This window comes from Protobothrops mucrosquamatus, unplaced genomic scaffold, assembly GCF_001527695.2.
Source record: "Protobothrops mucrosquamatus isolate PMUCROS unplaced genomic scaffold, P.Mucros_1.0 scaffold109, whole genome shotgun sequence".
Taxonomy (NCBI): Eukaryota; Metazoa; Chordata; class Lepidosauria; order Squamata; family Viperidae; genus Protobothrops; species Protobothrops mucrosquamatus.
The window spans coordinates 801,549-819,324 of record NW_015386481.1 but is presented as its reverse complement, the minus strand read 5'-3'; the positions used below and the strand labels follow the sequence as shown (position 1 = coordinate 819,324).

General features: G+C 51.2%; 1 protein-coding gene across 1 annotated transcript in view; it reads left to right on the top strand.

The window, feature by feature from the left end:
• The window catches only part of VPS13D (vacuolar protein sorting 13 homolog D), a 67,391-nt gene that overhangs the window by 13,080 nt on the left and 36,535 nt on the right, over nt 1–17,776 (top strand). Inside the window, exons 19-40 of the mRNA XM_015812740.1 lie at nt 278–2,491; nt 2,756–2,904; nt 3,684–4,724; nt 5,361–5,451; nt 5,681–5,807; nt 6,609–6,789; nt 7,607–7,789; nt 8,678–8,780; nt 9,534–9,744; nt 9,898–10,069; nt 10,843–10,949; nt 11,086–11,295; nt 12,094–12,359; nt 12,532–12,665; nt 13,329–13,484; nt 13,783–14,002; nt 14,114–14,188; nt 14,670–14,876; nt 15,311–15,400; nt 15,657–15,797; nt 16,466–16,588; nt 17,020–17,094. Coding sequence (XP_015668226.1) covers nt 278–2,491; nt 2,756–2,904; nt 3,684–4,724; nt 5,361–5,451; nt 5,681–5,807; nt 6,609–6,789; nt 7,607–7,789; nt 8,678–8,780; nt 9,534–9,744; nt 9,898–10,069; nt 10,843–10,949; nt 11,086–11,295; nt 12,094–12,359; nt 12,532–12,665; nt 13,329–13,484; nt 13,783–14,002; nt 14,114–14,188; nt 14,670–14,876; nt 15,311–15,400; nt 15,657–15,797; nt 16,466–16,588; nt 17,020–17,094 — 6,276 coding nt within the window. The remainder of the gene's footprint in view (nt 1–277; nt 2,492–2,755; nt 2,905–3,683; nt 4,725–5,360; nt 5,452–5,680; nt 5,808–6,608; nt 6,790–7,606; nt 7,790–8,677; nt 8,781–9,533; nt 9,745–9,897; nt 10,070–10,842; nt 10,950–11,085; nt 11,296–12,093; nt 12,360–12,531; nt 12,666–13,328; nt 13,485–13,782; nt 14,003–14,113; nt 14,189–14,669; nt 14,877–15,310; nt 15,401–15,656; nt 15,798–16,465; nt 16,589–17,019; nt 17,095–17,776) is intronic.

The following is a 17,776-nucleotide window of genomic DNA, read 5'->3' as shown; positions in this document are numbered from 1 at the left end:
GTCCCTCTGGCATCCTTTCTTTAATGATTCTGTTCCACTATTTCTTCGATATTAGTGTTAACTCTTGTCCCATGGCAAATTGCCCAGTGGTGAGTTGACCATGGCAAGTTGGCCATGAGTTGGCCATAGTGAGTTGGCCATGAGTTGGCCATGGTGAGTTGGCCATGAGTTGGCCATGGTGAGTTGACCATGGCGAATTGTTGTAGACCAGTGTCTTATGTATCTTGTGTGTGTTCACCAAAGATCACGTGGCTGATTTCTTACCCTCATTTTCTAGAGGAGCACAGAAAGAAGAGTCCGGACAGCCCATCTCTAGAGCTGAGCGATTTGAGCGACGACGAATACAAGACCCCTCTTGCTACCCCTCCCAACAGCCCCCCTCCTGAAGCCCACCTGGCCGGAGAGGAGGACAAAAACAGAGAGGAGTTTCCGGGCGTGGAAATTAGCGAAGAGCAACTCCAAGCACACCTGATGAGCAAAAAAATGTACGAGACCTACACTTTGTCCTTCATGGACCTGCAGATCATGGTGGGGCGAGTGAAAGACAATTGGAAGTACGCCCAAGACATCGAGGTGGGCCCAACCCACGTGGTGGAGAAATTCAACGTCCACTTACAGCTGGAGCGACGGTTGATCTACACTTCCGATCCCAAGTACCCCGGAGCTGTCCTGTCTGGGAACCTCCCTGATTTGAAAATACACATCAACGAGGACAAAATCGTGGCCTTGAACAACTGTTTCGGCAGGCTGACCACCCCTGACTTGGAAACCCCGGGCCCTTCGCAGGTTGGGAAAGAGCCCTCAGGCTTGGAGCAGCGCGGAAGCCTTCACAGCTCCGTGGTGAACTTGACCCAGAGCGTCATCCTGGTGGAACAACACACCAAAGAAGTCCTGGTGGAGTCGCAGCTGCTCCTGGCGGAGTTCCAGGTCAACTGCATGCAGCTGGCCGTCGAGAGCAACGGCCGCTACATCGCGGTCCTCAAGGTGTTCGGCACCAACGCTCACTTTGTGAAGAGGCCCTACGACGTCGAGGTCTCCCTCACGGTCCACGGCCTGCTCTTGGTCGACACCATGCAGACCTACGGCTCCGATTTTGACCTCCTGATGGCCTCGCACAAGAACCTCAGTTTCGACGTCCCGACGGGGAGTCTACGGGACAGCAAAGCTCAGTCCCCGGCGAACGGCCTGAGCGAGCCCCTCTTAGTCCAGGACGTCTCTCTCGCCGAGAAGTTCACCCTGGCGTCCCAGAGGCTCTCCGGCACGTCTCCGAAGCGAGACGAGTCCTTAATCAAACTGGAATACCAATTTGTCACCGCCGAGTGCCCTTCGATGAATTTGGACAGCTCCCTCCAGGTGCTGACGGTCCAGATGAACAACCTGGACATCATCCTGAACCCGGAGACGATTGTCGAGCTCATCGGCTTCCTCCAGAAGTCCTTCCCGAAGGAGAAGGACGACGGCAGCCCCCAGCCACTAATGACCGATGCCGAGAAGACCCTGCGCGAGCGAGAGATTTTCCAATCCACCCATTCCCAAAGCACGGAGGTAGCCGTGGAGATCCACTGGCTGAACATCCTTCTGCTTCGGACGGTCACCCTGCTCAACCGAGAGAAGTTCGGCCGGAAGATCGCCACGGCCAGCATCGGGGGCACCAAGGTGAACGTCTCCATGGGCAGCAGGCTGGAGGTGAATGGGTCTCTGGGCTGCCTGCATCTGATGGACCTGACCCAGGACAACGTGAGGAACCAGTACGTGGTCAGCATCGGGAACACGGAGCGGTACGGCGTGGGCTACGCCAAGCCCACTTTTCCCCACTTTGAGGATACCAGTAGCCTCCCCGATGCCCTGAGCTTCACCTTCCAGGAGCAGTCCCCCGCGGAGTGCTCCCTTCTCCTCCAGATGGCCTCCCTCCATTACAACCACTCAGCTAAGTTCCTGAAGGAGGTGTCTCTGTCGCTGGACGAGCTGGAAGAGAACTTCCGCAGCATGCTGAAGAGCGCGGCCAGCAGAGTGACCACCGTCCTGGCCACCAAGACGGCGGAGTACAGCGAGATGGTGTCTCTCTTCGACACGGCGCCGAAATCCAGAGACCCCTTTAACCTGGAGCACGACGAAGGGGACGAGCCCACTCCCCTGTACCCCAAGGCGGAAACCATCAAGCTGGTCTTAAACGTGAAGATCGAGTCGCCCGTGGTCTCCATACCCCGTAAGCCCGGCAGCTCCGAACTCCTGGTGGGTCACTTGGGACAGATCTCCATCCAGAACTTTGTGACGGGCGAAGACAACCTGAGGAGCGACAGCCTGCAGGTGGAGATCAAAGACATCAAGATGTATTCTCTAAATTGCAGCCACTTGGCCGGGAAGAAGGACTCGCCGCCGGAGGCGTGGCCCGTTCTGCCCTCGCCATTGGGCATTCCCACCAGCTACGGCTACCCGGAAGAGTCGCAGTTCACTCGACATGATTTTTTCGAGTCTTTACACAGAGGCCATGGTAAGCGAACCGGGAGACTGTCAGAATTGCGGGTTTATCGGCCTGCAAAGGAATTGGGATTGAAATTAGATTTCAAACAGGGTTTCTCAGTCTGGCCAACTTTTAAGATGCGTGTCAGTGAGAATGGCTTGCCATCCAGGTCAAGTGAGTTAGGGCAAGTGGACTTGTTTAATGTTGAGGGTCCTTGGTGCTCTCTGAGCTCGGTGGTTTCCTTGAGGACGTTTCATTTACCGTTTCATTCAGGCGAGTCCCCTTCCATTTCAGCCTTCCACATCCTGAACAACGCCACCATCCAGTTCATCCTGGAGAAGGTCCCCATTGAGTGCGGCGCGGAGCTGGCCTTCTCTCTGAGCGACGATGTCAACATTGCGAGCCTGATGAGGATCGAGGGGAAGTTTGTCAACCCTCTGCAGGTAAAACACACCTGCAGGGTCTTTCCTTTCTCTGCGCCTCCGCTCCCGACCGCGAGGAACCGTCGGCCTCAGGAAGCAGCTAAGCTGGATATTTCTTCCCAGAAGTGACCCCGAGAAAGAACTTAGAAAGAACAGAATGGAGCCAGTTGGCTTGGGGCTCCACTGGGGGGGGGGGAGAATCAGTCCAATGGAGGGGGCTGATTGAGTAATAACAGATCCCATTCTCCCCCCCCCCTGCCCTCCCCATGTGTCTTTGGATGCAAGGTTTGATTTTAACTTTTTATGTTACAGTTAAGATGTAACTAAGCCGCCCAGAGTGGTAAGGTGGGTGGGCAATAAATTCTACAAATAAATAAATTGTATAAATGAAAAAAAATTATAAGTAAGTTTTATAAATAAACAAGCCCCCTATTCTAGCAGGAAACCCTATCTGGTTTCAGATAAATGGCTGTCCAATCTCTTCTTAAAAGTCTCCAGTGTTGGAGCATTCACAATTTCTGGTGGCAAGTTGTTCCACTGGTTACTTGTCCTCCCTGTCAGGGAATTTCTCCTTAATTCCCTCCTGGATGAGTTTCCATCCGTTGCTCCTTGTCCTGCCTTCAGGTGCTTTGGAGAATAAGTGGGACCCCCTCTTCTTTCTGGCAGCCCCTCAGATATTGGCATGGCAACTTTAAGGGAGGGTGGTGGCCTTCCGTGGTTTATAAACATGAAATATATGTATATCAAATAGTCCATCAAATTTGAACTGATCATGTGGTATTAATTTACAAACCACGCAGGTGATTTTAGCCAAGCATGTCTTCGAGCAACTGATGCAGACGCTGGACAACCTTGTCTGCAACGAGGACTTGACCAAGCCGCCGTCCAACTTCCCGTCGCCCACCTACTCCAGCTTGGGTTCCCCTTCCGCCTCGCTTCGGAGCCTAAGCGCCGATTTCTCCCTCGGCCGAAAGGAAAACGGCTTCTTCACCCACTCCAGCTTCTCCACCGCTCAATCTCTGCCGGTCAAGGAAGCGGCCCAAACTTTCACGCAGCTCCAAGCCACGTTCCACATCGCCCAGCTCCAGGTTCAGCTCAGTGGCGACCTTACCCTGGGAGCCCAAGGCCTGGTGAGCTTAACCTTTCAGGATTTCGACGTGGAGTTCTCCAAGGACCATCCCCAGACCTTGTCCATCCAGATCGCCTTGCGTTCTCTGCTGATGGAGGATCTCCTGGAGAAGAACCCGGATTCCCTGTATAGGAACCTCATGGTCTCCCACGGGGCCCCCAAACCTTCCCATTTGGCGCACAAGGAGTATCTCTCTCAGTCCTGCCCGCTGGTCTCCAACGTGGAGTACCCGGAGATGCCACGTTCTCTCCCCTCTCACATGGAGGAGGCCCCCAACGTCTTCCAGTTCTACCAGCGGCCTTCGTGCGCCTCTCAGCCCAAGCACAGAGAGGACGCCGAGGCGGGCTGCCCACTGACCCCGCCGCCGTCCCCCACGGCCAAAGAGTTGAGCGCGCCCGCCGGGAAGAGCGACTTTGACGACTCCTTGGTGCACGTCAACGTTCTCCTGGTGGACAAGAAACACCCGGAGTTCGCCTCGCGCTACGGCAAGACCCACCGCAGCGTGGACATCGACTTCAACTGCCTGGACGTCCTGATCACTCTGCAAACCTGGGTGGTGATCCTGGATTTCTTCGGGATCGGGTCCACGGCCGAGAATCACGGGCTGAAGGTGCAGAGTGGAGAAGCCCAGCAGGCGACGAAATCGGAAATAAATCCCTTGCCGGACAACGAGGCGCCGGAGGAGTCCGTAAACGCCAAACTGGATCTGAAGGTACTGAGAGACGTTACCCCACGCCGTGGTTGATTTCATAAAGGCAGGCAGTCCTCGGCTTTAATGGCCACAGTTGAGTTTGGGTCGCTAAGGGAGACATTTGTTAAGGGAGTCTTGCCCCCTTTTACAACCTTACAGTACTTGCCACCCTTGTTAAGTTGTCAAAGTAGTCCCCTGGTTGTTGAGTGAATCTGGATTCTCTGTTGACTTTGCTGGTCGGGAGGGGACACTGCGACCGTCATAAATGCGAGTCAGTTACCAAGTAGCCAAGTTTTGATCATGTGATCCTGGGGATGCATGACCCCAGGGACATTGTGACTGTCATAAATGTGAGTCAGTCGCCAAGCAGCCGAGTTTTGATCACGTGGCCCTGGGGATGCATGGCCCCGGGGACACTGCCACACCGTCATCAATGCGAGTCAGTTGCCAAGCGTCCGAATGTAAATCACGTGACCACGGGGGTGGTGCAACGGTCGTGGGTGTGAAAAACTGGTCCCAAGTCCCTTTTTTCAGTGACGTTGCAACTTCGAGCAGTCACTAAGCGAGGCTGTGGTTAGTCAAGGGTCGTCTGTACTAGGCTGGCAGTATCTTGAAGAAAGGGGACGATGGGTGTGATGGTGCTTTCTGCTCGAACAGGTCCATTCTCTGTCCATGGTGCTGAACAAGGCAACCAACGAACTGGCCAAAGCGAACGTCTCCAAACTTGTCACTCACCTGGAAACGGCAGGTGAGTCTCCGTTACCTACAGGGTGTGTGTTTGTGTCCCAGACATCCTTGGGGGTGGTGTTCCAGTTTTCAGAGTCCTTCCTGGCCCGTAAAAAAATCCCTCTCCTTGAGCCACACCTTCTTGGTGAACGGAGGCAAAGACCGTTTTTTAGTCAACAAATCACAGCTCGGCCAACCGCGATGGGTTTCAAGGCTGGGTGGGGCTGACCCAGGCCCTCTTGTCCTCGCAGAAGGCGACCTGACTTTTCGGGGAAGCATCGGAAGTTTCTCCTTAAGCGACCTGACCTCCCACGGGGATCTTTACCGCGAGCGCTTCACCACCAGTGGCCAAGAGGCCCTCATCTTTCACGTCTTCAGGTAGGAGACGGAGTCACCTTCTCTGCCTGGGACTGAGTGGGGTGTTTTGACTTCTTCAGCTTTCCCAGGATCCCCTTTTGGCTAACAAACGAATTGGGTGGGGGGGGAGAAAGGGGGAGACTGTGGTATGGTATCTGGTGGACTTCAGAAGCTCCGGGAACTGGCAAGGGTTCTCCGCATCCTGGAGATACCTTGGAGGCTAATAAGTGCTCACTGTTTTCTGAACAGCCAAGGCATATCCTAGTGGGAACAAGCTTTCCTTTTCTCTTCCCTCCCTCCCTCCCTCCTTCCCTCCCTTGCTCTTTCCTCCCTCTCTCCCTTCTTTCCTTCCTTCCTTCCCTCTCTCTCTCCTTTTTTCCTTCTCTCCTTCCTTCCTTCCTTCCTCCCATCTCCTTTCTTCCCTCTCATTCCCTCCCTCCCTCCCTAATTCCTTCCTTCCTTCCCTATCTTCTTCCTTCCTTCCTCCTTCCCTCCCATCTCCTTTCTTCCCTCTCTCCTTCCTTCCTCTCATCTCCTTCCTTCCTTCCTTCCTTCCTTCCTTTCTTCCTTCCTCCCTCTAATCCACGCACCCCATGCATCTCCTACTCCGCTTCCTGAGCTTAGCATGGTTTCCCAAGACCTTCTTTGCGACCCCTTTTCCTTCTTCTGAAAGCAGGAATAAATATCCACAAGGCGACTTCGGATTTCTCGGCCTTCGCCTTGCTGAAGGCGCGGAATCCGCTCTGTTTCGACCACAAAGGTCCAGCATAAACCCTATTTGGTTAAAAAGAGAGCCTGCTGGCTGTCTCCTTTTCCCCCAAGGTACGGCCGGCCGGACCTGTCCCTTCAGAGGGAGTGCGACATGCGTGTCAGCCTGCGGATGGCGTCGGTGCAGTACGTTCACACCCAGCGCTTCCAAGCTGAGGTCATCTCCTTCATCCAGCATTTTACACAACTGCAGGATGTCCTGGGCCGTCAGAGGGCAGCCGTTGAAGGACAAACGGTTTGTAGCACAAGGGGTTGCCTTGAGTGAGTCTGGCTAGGTAGGTAGGTAGGTAGGTAGGAAGGAAGGAAGGAAGGAAGGAAGAGAGAGAGAGGAAAGAAAGGAAGGAAAGAAAGAAGGAAGAGAAAGGAAAGGAAGGAAGGAAGGAAGGAAGAGAGAGAGGAAAGAAAGGAAGGAAAGAAAGAAGGAAGAGAAAGGAAAGGAAGGAAGGAAAGGAAGGAAGGAAGGAAGGAAGGAAGGAAGGAAGGAAGGAAGGAAGGAAGGAAGGAAGGAAGAGCACCTTTGGGACAACCACAGCCTGGATGACAGAATCTCCATAGAATTCTCTCCTTGCGATAGCTTTGAAAGTCACCCATCTTCATATCATATATATGTTTTTATTCACTCATGTGGTTACAGCGGCAAGAATTATATTCGCTCAAAATTGGAAAGCTATGGTGATGCCTAGTAAGGAAAGCGTAATTCACAAAATTACGTACTGCGCAGAATTCGACAGATTAACTAGAAGACTTAAAAATCAGGATGAAACGGATTTTTACCAAAGTTGGAACAAATTTTACAGATGGTGGGGGGGGGAAGCATGGAAGTTATGGTAATGAGATAAGATTGTGATTAGAGTGATGTTACTTGTATAGGTTTTTCTCACTAGGAATTAATGGTGAATAGTGAATCGAGATGTAGGTCAAATCTGATGTACCCTGTTCAGTGTTTTTAACTTTGTTTTCAATAAAATTTAAATTTAAAAAAAGAAAGAAAAAGAAAGTCACCCATGACCTTGTAGAGCCTTCTTCTTAAAACCTGCCCTTCCTTCCTCCAGGTGAGGGACCAGGCCCAGCAAGCAGCCAGGATTCTTCTGGACATCGAAGCGGGAGCGCCGGTGCTCCTTATTCCGGAAAGCTCCCGATCCACCCACCTTATCGTAGCCAACCTGGGAAAACTAAAAATCAAGAACCGCTTCCTCGTGGCAAGCAATTCCGCTACCTTCTCGCTCAAAGACAAGGTGAGCCTCCTTCCGTTTCTCGAAAGCTTTGCGCCTGTTTTGGGGAAAGCGTAAAAACCACGACCGTGTAACTTTCGCCCACGTTTACCTTCTTCTCTTTGGAGGATTTGATTTTGCAAGGCAAAGTCTGCAGGGATCCTGGTTTTTTTGGGGAGGTATTTTACAGATCGGTCTGGGCGCAGGGTACTTTGAGCTGAGGACTTCTGCAGCTTTCTTGAATGGCTTTTCCGAAACGGGCAAGCGTCTAAAAGCCACGTCCCTTGGGACCGCTGTTTCTTGAGTTATATTTTTTTAGAATTCCACAAACAAAACGTTTGGAATTGAGAAGTTAGGATTCCTACGAAAGTTAGAATTCCCAAAAGCTGCAGAATTATTTTTTTAAAAAAAGCTTGTTTTAGAGTTTGATTTGCTGTGTCCGTGTGCTGTGCAAAATGTATTTTACAAATGATAAATAGAAAAGTTTCATTCCAAATGTTTGCTGTTCAGCCGCCCGTGTATTTCTTGATTTCCAAGTAGAATTTTTTTATGAGATAAGTTGTTCTTGGAAAAAGTTTCCCGTTAAAGGAAACCAATTCGGAAGCAAATTCTTCTTCTCTTGAGCATAATTCTGTTCTGCCATCATTTAGCTGCCATTCAGAGTCGCTCACCCTTAAAATAAATGGAAATATATTATGGATTCATTGATTTGGGTGGACCGGGATAGGGCTGCAGAACGGCCTTGCTGTGAAGACTTAATTTAAAAAAACAAAATTGCTAATTTATACAGTCCCTTTTAATTAGGATCCTGTTCTGTTTTCCTCGCCGCTGGGGACCCCGAAGCATAACGCGAAGAAAACTCCAAGTGGCGAGAAGGCACCCCACTTCTCTGACGGTTTGCACACAAAAGAGTTGTCTTCCGTGCCAATTCTCAGCAGTCAGAAAAATGAGCACATCCCGGAAATTGGGGCAAAACAGACCCCATCCTCTCCTTTGTCCTCGGCGGATAATCCTGGTAAGTAAAGAGGGCTGCTACTCCAGAGACTCTCATTGCTCCTCTCTCTGTTGGATGAATTCTGGGTGGGTCCTGTTAATGATGAATACAGATAGTCCTCAGCAGACTTTCTGTGGCGTCCTTGGTGCTGTCTGAGCTTGGTGGCTTTCTTGCAGACGTTTCATGACCCAGCTAGGTAACATCATCAGTGCTAGAAGGGAATGGGGGTTATGGAGAGGAGGAGGAGGAGGAGGAGGGGGAGGAGGAGGAGGAGAGGAATAGGACGGTGGGGTCCTTGGTGCTGTCTGAGCTTGGTGGCTTTCTTGCAGACGTTTCATGACCCAACTAGGTAACATCATCAGTACTAGAAGGGAATGGGGGTTATGGAGAGGAGGAGGAGGAGGAGGAGGAGGAGGAGGAGGAGGACGGTGGGGTCCTTGGTGCTCTCTGAGTTTGGTGGCTTTCTTGCAGACGTTTCATGACCCAACTAGGGAACATCATCAGTGCTAGAAGGGAGGAGGGTTTGTGGACAAGAAGAGGCGGACTGTGGGATCCTTGGTCCTCTCTCTCTTATATTTTTATACCTGTGTTGAACCCCGGAGCTTACCTGTTTCCTGAGAAAGGTTAGCTCTCCACACCCCCAATAAAATGGGTTCCCCTTCTTGATGATTCGTATCCAGTAGAATACGGCCTGGTCATATCGGGATGTTTTCCTCTAATTCTGAGCTCTTTCCTGCCGAGAAAAATTAACCCTGCGGGGCTGCTCTTTTGCAGAGGGGCACGCCTGCCTCCTGGACTGCATCATGGTCGACCTGCAGGACATGGACATCTTCGCTGCCGAACGGTGCTCCCGCGAATATTCCCAGCCCGCGAAAGAAGCTCCGGTGGATTTGACCTTCCCGTCTTTCGTCATCAGGCAGACGGGAGGCAGCCTCTTAACGGAGCCCTTTCGGCTGAAATTGCAAGTGGAGAGGAACCTGGACAGGTGAGTTTGGGCCTGGGGGTCTTTTCACGGGGTCTCTGGTCTGCTTCCGGGTGGGGGCTTGGGGACAGTCCCGGAATGGAGTGGAGTGGGAATATGAAATGAATGGAATGGAATGAGTTGTCCGATGATGGCCGGTCTGCTTTCCTCTTGCAGGGAGATCAGCCACGCCGTGCCGGATATCTGCGTCCACGGCATTGTCTCTTCGGTCCACTGTTCCCTGGACCTGAGCAAATACAAGCTGATTCGAGGCCTCCTGGAGGACAATCTGGGGGAGCCGGTGGAAGAGTTCCTACGGCCCTACGACCTGCAGGACCCCAGGATACACGTGAGATGGGTGTTGGTTGTGTCACCTGCTGTTAATCGTTAGTCCATGGAGACCTTTAAAAAAACCCATTTTTTTTAAAGTTCAGCCCCCCGTCATCCCCGTTGAAAGGAAGTAGCCTGTCCCTGTGTTAGTTCTTCATTTATTTCCTTCTTTCCTTCCTCTCTCTCTCTTCTCCTTTCTTCTCTCCCTCCTTCTCTCTCCTTCTCTCCTTCCTCCTTCTCTCCCTCCCTTCCTTCTTCTCTCCCTCCTTCCCCTTCTCTTCTTCCTTCTCCCTCCTCTCCCTCCCTCTCCCCTTTCCTTCTTCCTTCTCTCCCTTCTTCCTTTCCCTTCTCTTTTGCCTTCTCTCCTTCCTCCTCTCTCCCTATCCCTTTTCCTTCTCTCTCTCCTTTCCCTTCTCTTCTGCCTTCTCTCCTTCCACCTCTCCCTCCTTATCCCTTTTCCTTCTCTCTCTCCTTTCCCTTCTCTTCTGCCTTCTCTCCTTCCTCCTCTCTCTCTATCCCTTTTCCTTCTCTCTCTCCTTTCCCTTCTCTTCTGCCTTCTCTCCTTCCACCTCTCCCTCCTTATCCCTTTTCCTTCTTCCCTTCTGCCTTCTCTCCCTCCCTCCCTCCCTCCCTCCCTCGTATAAAACCTATAAAAGAAAACTTGAGGGGTGCCTAATAGGCCAGCTGGACTTTGGGGTTGGGATTGTTCCCAATCTGGAATTCGGCAAAGCCGGTAAATATCCGTGCAAAAGTTTTACGTCAAGAGTTGAGCGTTTTTTTTCTTCCCTTCAGACGGTGCTGAGTGGCGAGGTCTACACCAGCCTGTCCTTCCTCATTGACATGGTCAACGTGAGTCTGGAGCTGACCAGTCCCCAGGCTAAGCAAGGCTCACTGGCCAGGTACCGTCCCTTAATCAAGACAATAATTATTAAAATTGTTAAAAGGATCATTAATAAGGTTAATCAAGATAGTTACTCAGAAAACCTCTCTCTCTCTCTCTCTCTCTCTCTCTCTCTCTCCTCCCAATTTGTTTAGGTTTGACTTCAAAAAATCAAAGCTTCTCTTTGAGAGTTTCTCCAATCAAACCAGATCCATCAACCTGGTCTCCCACTCCATGATGGCGTTTGACACGCGATACGCTGGGCTGAGGCCTCCTTCCGCCACGCCCAACGTCTTCAGCTGCATCTTCCAGCCTTCGAAAAACAGCACTTCTCAAGGCGCCATCCAGATTGAGCTGCATTACAGGTAAACGAAGCCTCACACCACTTTTTTTTCCCAGAAGGCCCCAGCAGAGCCCAGGAGCCTGGAGTTGGAAGGGTCCTTCCTCTGTGCTCTTCTGAACAATCCGTTTCAAAGTGAGAACAATTAATCAGTTGAACCATTTGCCTCCAGATGTTGTGGCTGCTCCAACACTGGTGGTTTTTAAGAAGAGACTGGACGGCCCTCTGTCCGGAATGGTCTAGGGTCTCCTGCCTCAGCAGGGGGCTGGACTAGAAGACCTCCAAGGCCCCTTCCAGTTCTTGTTATTCTGAGAGGCGTGCAGGGAAGAGGGAGCCCACAACTCACTCTGGATTCCAGGTCTTCGGCACTTGAAATCTAGAAACACTGTGGGGTAGAAATCTATTTAAATACAATTAACATTTGACGCTTCCGCTGGAAAAGTTTCACTGGGGCTTAAAGTACTAACCATCTTTAATGAAGAGGGAGGGAGGAAGGAAGGAAGGAGAAGGAGAAATGAAAGAAGGGGAGGAAGGAAGGAAGGAAGGAAGGAAGGAAGGAAGGAAGGAAGGAAGGAAGGAAGGAAGGAAGGAAGGAAGGAGAAGTGAAGGACAAGGAGGAAGGGAGAGAGGAAGGGAGAGAGGAAGGAAAGAGAGGGAGGGAAGGAGAAGGAGAAGTGAAAGAAGGGAAGGAAGGAAGAATGGAAGGAAGGAAGGAAGGAAGGAAGGAAGGAAGGAAGGAGCTTGTTACCGTTGGGTTAAGAAATTGGCCAGTCTTCAAGCAAGACCGTTGGGATCAACCAGCCTCTTCCTTTCTCCCTTTTAGATCTACTAAGGACTCCTCTTCCTTCACGGTCGTCCTGAACAACCTCCGGGTCTTTCTCATCTTTGACTGGCTGGTGCTGGTCCACGACTTCCTTCAGACCCCCAGCGACCCCAAAAGGCCATCCAACCCGCCTCCCTCTCGCCAACGTAGCCTCGGCAGCGAACCGGCGGTCATTCCCAAGGCGGTCAAGTGCGGGATAGTCACCAAGCGTTCTTCTCTCCAGATCTCCACCGAGAAACAGCTGGAGGTCAAGATCAATGTGACCGGTAAGAGAGATTTCTGCGGGAACTTCAGTCGCTCAACGAAGGGCCGTTAAGTCCAGGACTTCCTCTGTTAATACGTTCCGTGGAAAGGAAGACCTGTAAAGGCAGGAGGGCCTGATCAGGAGGGAGGCCCCCTCTTCCCGGTGAATCCTCCAATAATTCAGTTGCCCTTCAGATACGGAGTTCGTGGTGGTGGAAGACATGACCTGCACGGACACCAACGCGGTGATTCTGAAGGGGACGACCGTCCTGACGTACAAGCCCAAACTGGTGGACCATCCTTTCTCCGGGAGCCTGTCGGGCATCGAGGTAAGAGCCCTGGGTTAAAGAATAGAGTAGAGTAGAATTATAGAGTAGAATAGAATTAGAATTAGAATTAGAATAGAATAGAATAGAGATTAGATTAGAATAGAATTAGAGTAGAATAGAATAGAATAGAATAGAATAGAATAGAATTAGAATTAGAATAGAGAATAGAATTAGAATAGAGAATAGAATTAGAATAGAGAATAGAATAGAATAGAATTAGAATTAGAATAGAGAATAGAAATAGAATAGAATAGAATTAGAAGAGAAGAATAGAGAATAGAATAGAGTAGAGTAGAATTAGAGTAGAATAGAATTAGAATAGAATAGAATAGAGAATAGAATTAGAATAGAATTAGAGTAGAATACAATTAGAATAGAATAGAATAGAATAGAATAATAACTTTATTGTCACTTAAAATGTACACTAATCAGAATTCATCAAAATGAGATTTCCTTGCCTACAGCTCTCAAAGGCTAACCACCTCCAATATATACTGCATAAACATGACCAAAATAATAGTTGTTATTATGCAAATACCCACATACACACAGCCGCACACACACACACAGGGTTTCCAGGTTGCCGCCTCCTCCCCCCCAGTCCTCCTTCAGGTAAGGCAGCCTCCAAGGGTCTACCCTACAGAACGAATTCTGCTCCTCCAGGTGTTCTCCTGCCGGCTGGGCAACGAGCAGGAAACGGCCCTCTCCATCCTCGATCCAGCCCTGATCCAGGTTGAACTCGTGGGGAACTCTTCCTATCCAAACGGATCGGGTCTGTTGGATGCTTTCAATGGGGGAGACTTCCCTCCCCTTCTAGAGGTACGGTTCTTCCCCCCCCACCCCCGCCCCCCCAAAAGTGTTTCCCACTTGGAATAAGGTGTTGTCTCAAACTCCAGATGTTTCCCGCACGCACCGAATATCCCTTTTCATACTCCCTTGTCATTCTCCAATTTTCCTACTCCAATTTTTGTATTCCAATTTTCATAACTCCCTTTTCGTACTCCAATTTTCCTACTCCAATTTTCCTACTCCAATTCGGGGGAAGCCAACCTGCCTCGGCAGAACTTCTGGCCGTCCGCTCGATGCTCAAACGGGTCTTTTCTTCTCGTGGCTGCAGATCCAGTTGCAAACCCTGGACATCCGACTCTCTTACAACGACGTCCAGCTCTTCCTGGCGATCGCCAAGTCCATTTCTAAGCAGACCAGTGGGGGGCTACCCAGCCCTCATGCCGCCGTGGACCCTTCGGCTCCTTCGGGCTCCTCTGGTGTAAATGAGGTCTCGGGAACCGCCGCAGAACGAACGGAGACCGCTAAGCGGCTGCTGGATCCGGTTCTGGGTAGGAACACGATTTTCAAATTTGGGGTTGACTTCCCTGCCTCCACACCCCACACTACGTGCTGCTACTTACTACATGTTGGAGCCTCAACACCTCCACGTTTCCTTCCAGAGGTGCAGCTGGCCCGCCTGCAGGAACTGGGATTCAGCCTGGATGATTGTCGCAAGGCTCTGCTGGATTGTCAAGGTGTGTGTAATTTTTGTTGTTGTTTTTTTTAAAGAAAAAATAAAAATAAAAACGCACAATCATTTGCAACCAGAATACCGTTCGAAGTCGCCAGGGCGTTGAAAAAAGTGGCGGACGACCATTTTTCACATTGGCCACCTTTGCAGCGTCCCCCACAGTCACGCGATCGAAATTCAGAGGCTCGGAAACTGGCGTGGACTTAGGACAGTTGCGGTGCCTTGAGGTCACGTGACCCCCCTTTTGCGACCAGATTCACTTAACAGCCGGGTTACTGACTTATCAACTGCGGTGATCCACTGGCAAGCAAGGTTCGCAAAATGAGGCCAAGCAAATGTCTGACTTAACGACAGAAATTTTGGGCCCCGTTGTGGTCGTTAAGTCGAGGACCCCCCCCATGTGTGTGAAATAAGCCAACTGACAACGCCACAATGATTCCATCTCTCTCTCTCTCTCTCTCCGGTCTCCTGCTTGATGGGGTCAGGTCAGCTGAAGAAAGCAGCCAGCTGGCTGTTCAAGAACGCCGAGCCTTTGAAACGCTCCGGGTTCGATTCCAGCAGTCCCGACGGGCAGAACTCCAGGGCTCTCCGACTCATCTCCGGAGTGGAAGTCAAAGCCGAAAGCATCTGCATTTGTTTTATCGACGACTGCATGGACTGTGACGTTCCTCTGGCCGAGCTGACCTTTTCCCGTAAGCCTTTAGAGTACAAAATAACAGAATAAGAGAGTCGGAAGGGACCTCGGAGGTCTTCTAGTCCAACCCCTTGCTCAGGCAGGAAGAACTATACCCTTTCAGACAGGTGGCTGGGCGGTCTCTTCTTGAAAACCTCCCAAGTGATGGAGCACCCACCAGTTCTGGTGGCAAGCAGTTCCCCTGGTTAATTGTCCTCACTGTCAAGGAAGTTTCTCTTTAATTCCAGGTTGCTTCTCTCCTTGATTAGTTTCCATCCATTTCTGTGTCTGTTGAGGAGGTCGATTCCTAAAAAATATCTTGCTATGAAGACATTAAAGTCATAGAAACATACAAGAAACAAAACATAAGACTCACAATTAGCATTTATTTTCTATTTTCTTTTCGTAGAGGTTTCAAAGTTTCGGAACTGATTCATCGTTCTTTCCCGACAGGTTTGAACTTCCTTCAGCACTTGAGAGCCAGCCCGGAAGGCTACGCCCATTTTACGCTCTCCGGCGACTATTACAACCGCGAACTCTCCGGTGAGTGTCTGCCGCCCCTGCAGCTGGTCCCCGACTTCGTTTAGCGACCGAAATGTCTTTTTTTTTTTTTTGCTTCCCTTCCGTCCAATTTGTGGAAACCCTCCGGTTAAGTCCCTGCCCTTTTCTAGGGGTTTTTTTGGGGAATTGGTTTGCCGTTGCCTCTTTCCTAGGGCTGAGAGAAAGTGGCTGGCCCCAGGCTCTCCACCGGGTAGAATGGCAGCGCCGTCAAAGGCCTTTCTTTCCGTTTTTCTCCAAGGCTGGGAGCCGTTCGTGGAGCCTTGGCCCTGCTCCGTCTTTTGGCAGCGCCAGCCGGCCAGCCGCCTCCACCCGTCCCGGCTGAAGCTGGAAGTGAAGGCGAAGCACCGCCTGGACGTCAACGTCACCTCCAGGCTCCTTGGTAGGGGGCTGGGGGGGGGAAGCCCCCTTTCCTGATGGGGCTGGGAGAAGGGCCTGGAGCGGCTCTCCCAGCTGTGGGGGGCGGGGGCCCTCCCCTCCCTCCCTCTCTTCCCTCCCTCCTTCCTCCCTTTCTTCCTTCTTTTCCGCCTTCCTTTCTTTTCTCCTTCCTTGCTTCTCTCCCTCTTCCTTTATTTCCTCCTTCCTTCCTTCCTTTCCTCCTTCTCTTCCTTCCCTCCTTTTTTCCTCCTTTCTTTTCTCCTTTCCTCCCTCCCTTCTCCCTCCCTCTTCCTTTCTTTCCTCCTTCCTTCCTTCTTTCTCCCTCTCCCTTCCTTCTCCCTCCCTCCCTCCTTCCTTCCTTCCTTCCTTTCCTCCTTCCTTTCCTCCCTCCTTCTTCCTTCCTTTCCTCCTTCCTTCTTTCTCCCTCCCTCTTCCTTCCTTTCCTCCTTCCTTGCTTCCCTCCCATCCTTCTCTCTTCCTTCCTTTCCTCCCTCCTCCCTCTTCTTTCCTTTCTTTCCTCCTTCCTTCCTTCTTTCTCTCTCCCTCTTCCTTCATTCTCCCTCCCTCCCTTTTCCTTCCTTTCCTCCTTCCTTCCTTTTCTCCCTCCCTCCCTTTTTCCTTCTCCTTCCCTCCTTCCTCCCTCCCTTCATGGCTCTTTGTCTCCTTCCCTAGAGCAATATGCCAGCACCAAGCAGTCCTGGATGGCCGATTACTGCAGCCAGGAGAACGAAGCCACGGAGCTGGAATCCGAAGAGTGGGCCGGCTCTTCGGTGGATCCCCCTTCCTTCAGGCAAGGTGTGAATCTCCTCCCCCCTCCCCTCCCCTCCCCCGTTGCCTTGATGCCTGCACAGCATGGGTGTCGCAACTTTCACCACCATGCTTAGGACCCCTCCTCTCCTCTCCCTCTGCTGCTTCTTCAGACACCAGTTTGCCATTTAACCTCTCTCTGGGGCTTTTCATTAAGGTGTTCGGTGCCCAGGACCCCCTGGGTCTACCCGGCCCTCCTCTGGGCTTTGCTGTTTCAAGGTCGCAGCTCAGCCTCCGTAAAAATGGCTGCTCTTCAGCTTCCGGTGTCTCTCGGGGTCCTTTTAAGCAAAGGCCCGGCGTTGATTCAGTGCCGAAGCCCCCTCCGTACGGGGGGCTGACGGCTTCTCGCCTTCTCCCCCCCCCCCGACTCGCGGTCTCTCTGCCCTTTTCTCGCTAACACTGTCTTTCCTGTCTGCTAGGCCTTCCTCTTGCCTACCTTAGAACTAGGAGCACAGCCAGTCTGACTAACCTAGAGCACCAGATGTATGCCGGAGGTACCGTATTTGCGGAGTCCAGACGCTTCCCTCTTTTCCTTGCTTTCAGGCCTCTGTTGTTTTTTTTCTGACAGATATTAACAAAAAAAAAATGGCGTTCCAATTTTCTTTCTAAAAAAAATGTCTTGATTACACTGGCTATTTCAGAAAGCTTGGCTCAGGTGTTGTACCTGGCTTTCGGCATGCTGTTTTGGGTTTTGTGTTTTATGTCACCCTTCCCTTCCTTTCTCTTTCCTTTCCTTTCCTTTCTCCTTCCCTTCTCTCTTCCTCCTTCCCTTCCTTTCCTTTCCTTTTCCTTCCCTTCCCTTCCCTTCCCTTCTTCCTTTCCTTTCCTTTCCTTTTTCCTTCCCTTCTCTCTTCCTCCTTCCCTTCCTTTCCTTTCCTTTTCCTTCCCTTCCCTTCCCTTCCCTTCTTCCTTTCCTTTCCTTTCCTTTTTCCTTCCCTTCTCTCTTCCTCCTTCCCTTCCTTTCCTTTCCTTTTCCTTCCCTTCCCTTCCCTTCTTCCTTTCCTTTCCTTTCCTTTTCCTTCCCTTCCCTTCCCTTCCCTTCTTCCCTTCCTTTCCTTTCCTTTTCCTTCCCTTCCCTTCCCTTCTTCCTTTCCTTTCCTTTCCTTTTCCTTCCCTTCCCTTCCCTTCCCTTCTTCCCTTCCTTTCCTTTCCTTTTCCTTCCCTTCCCTTCCCTTC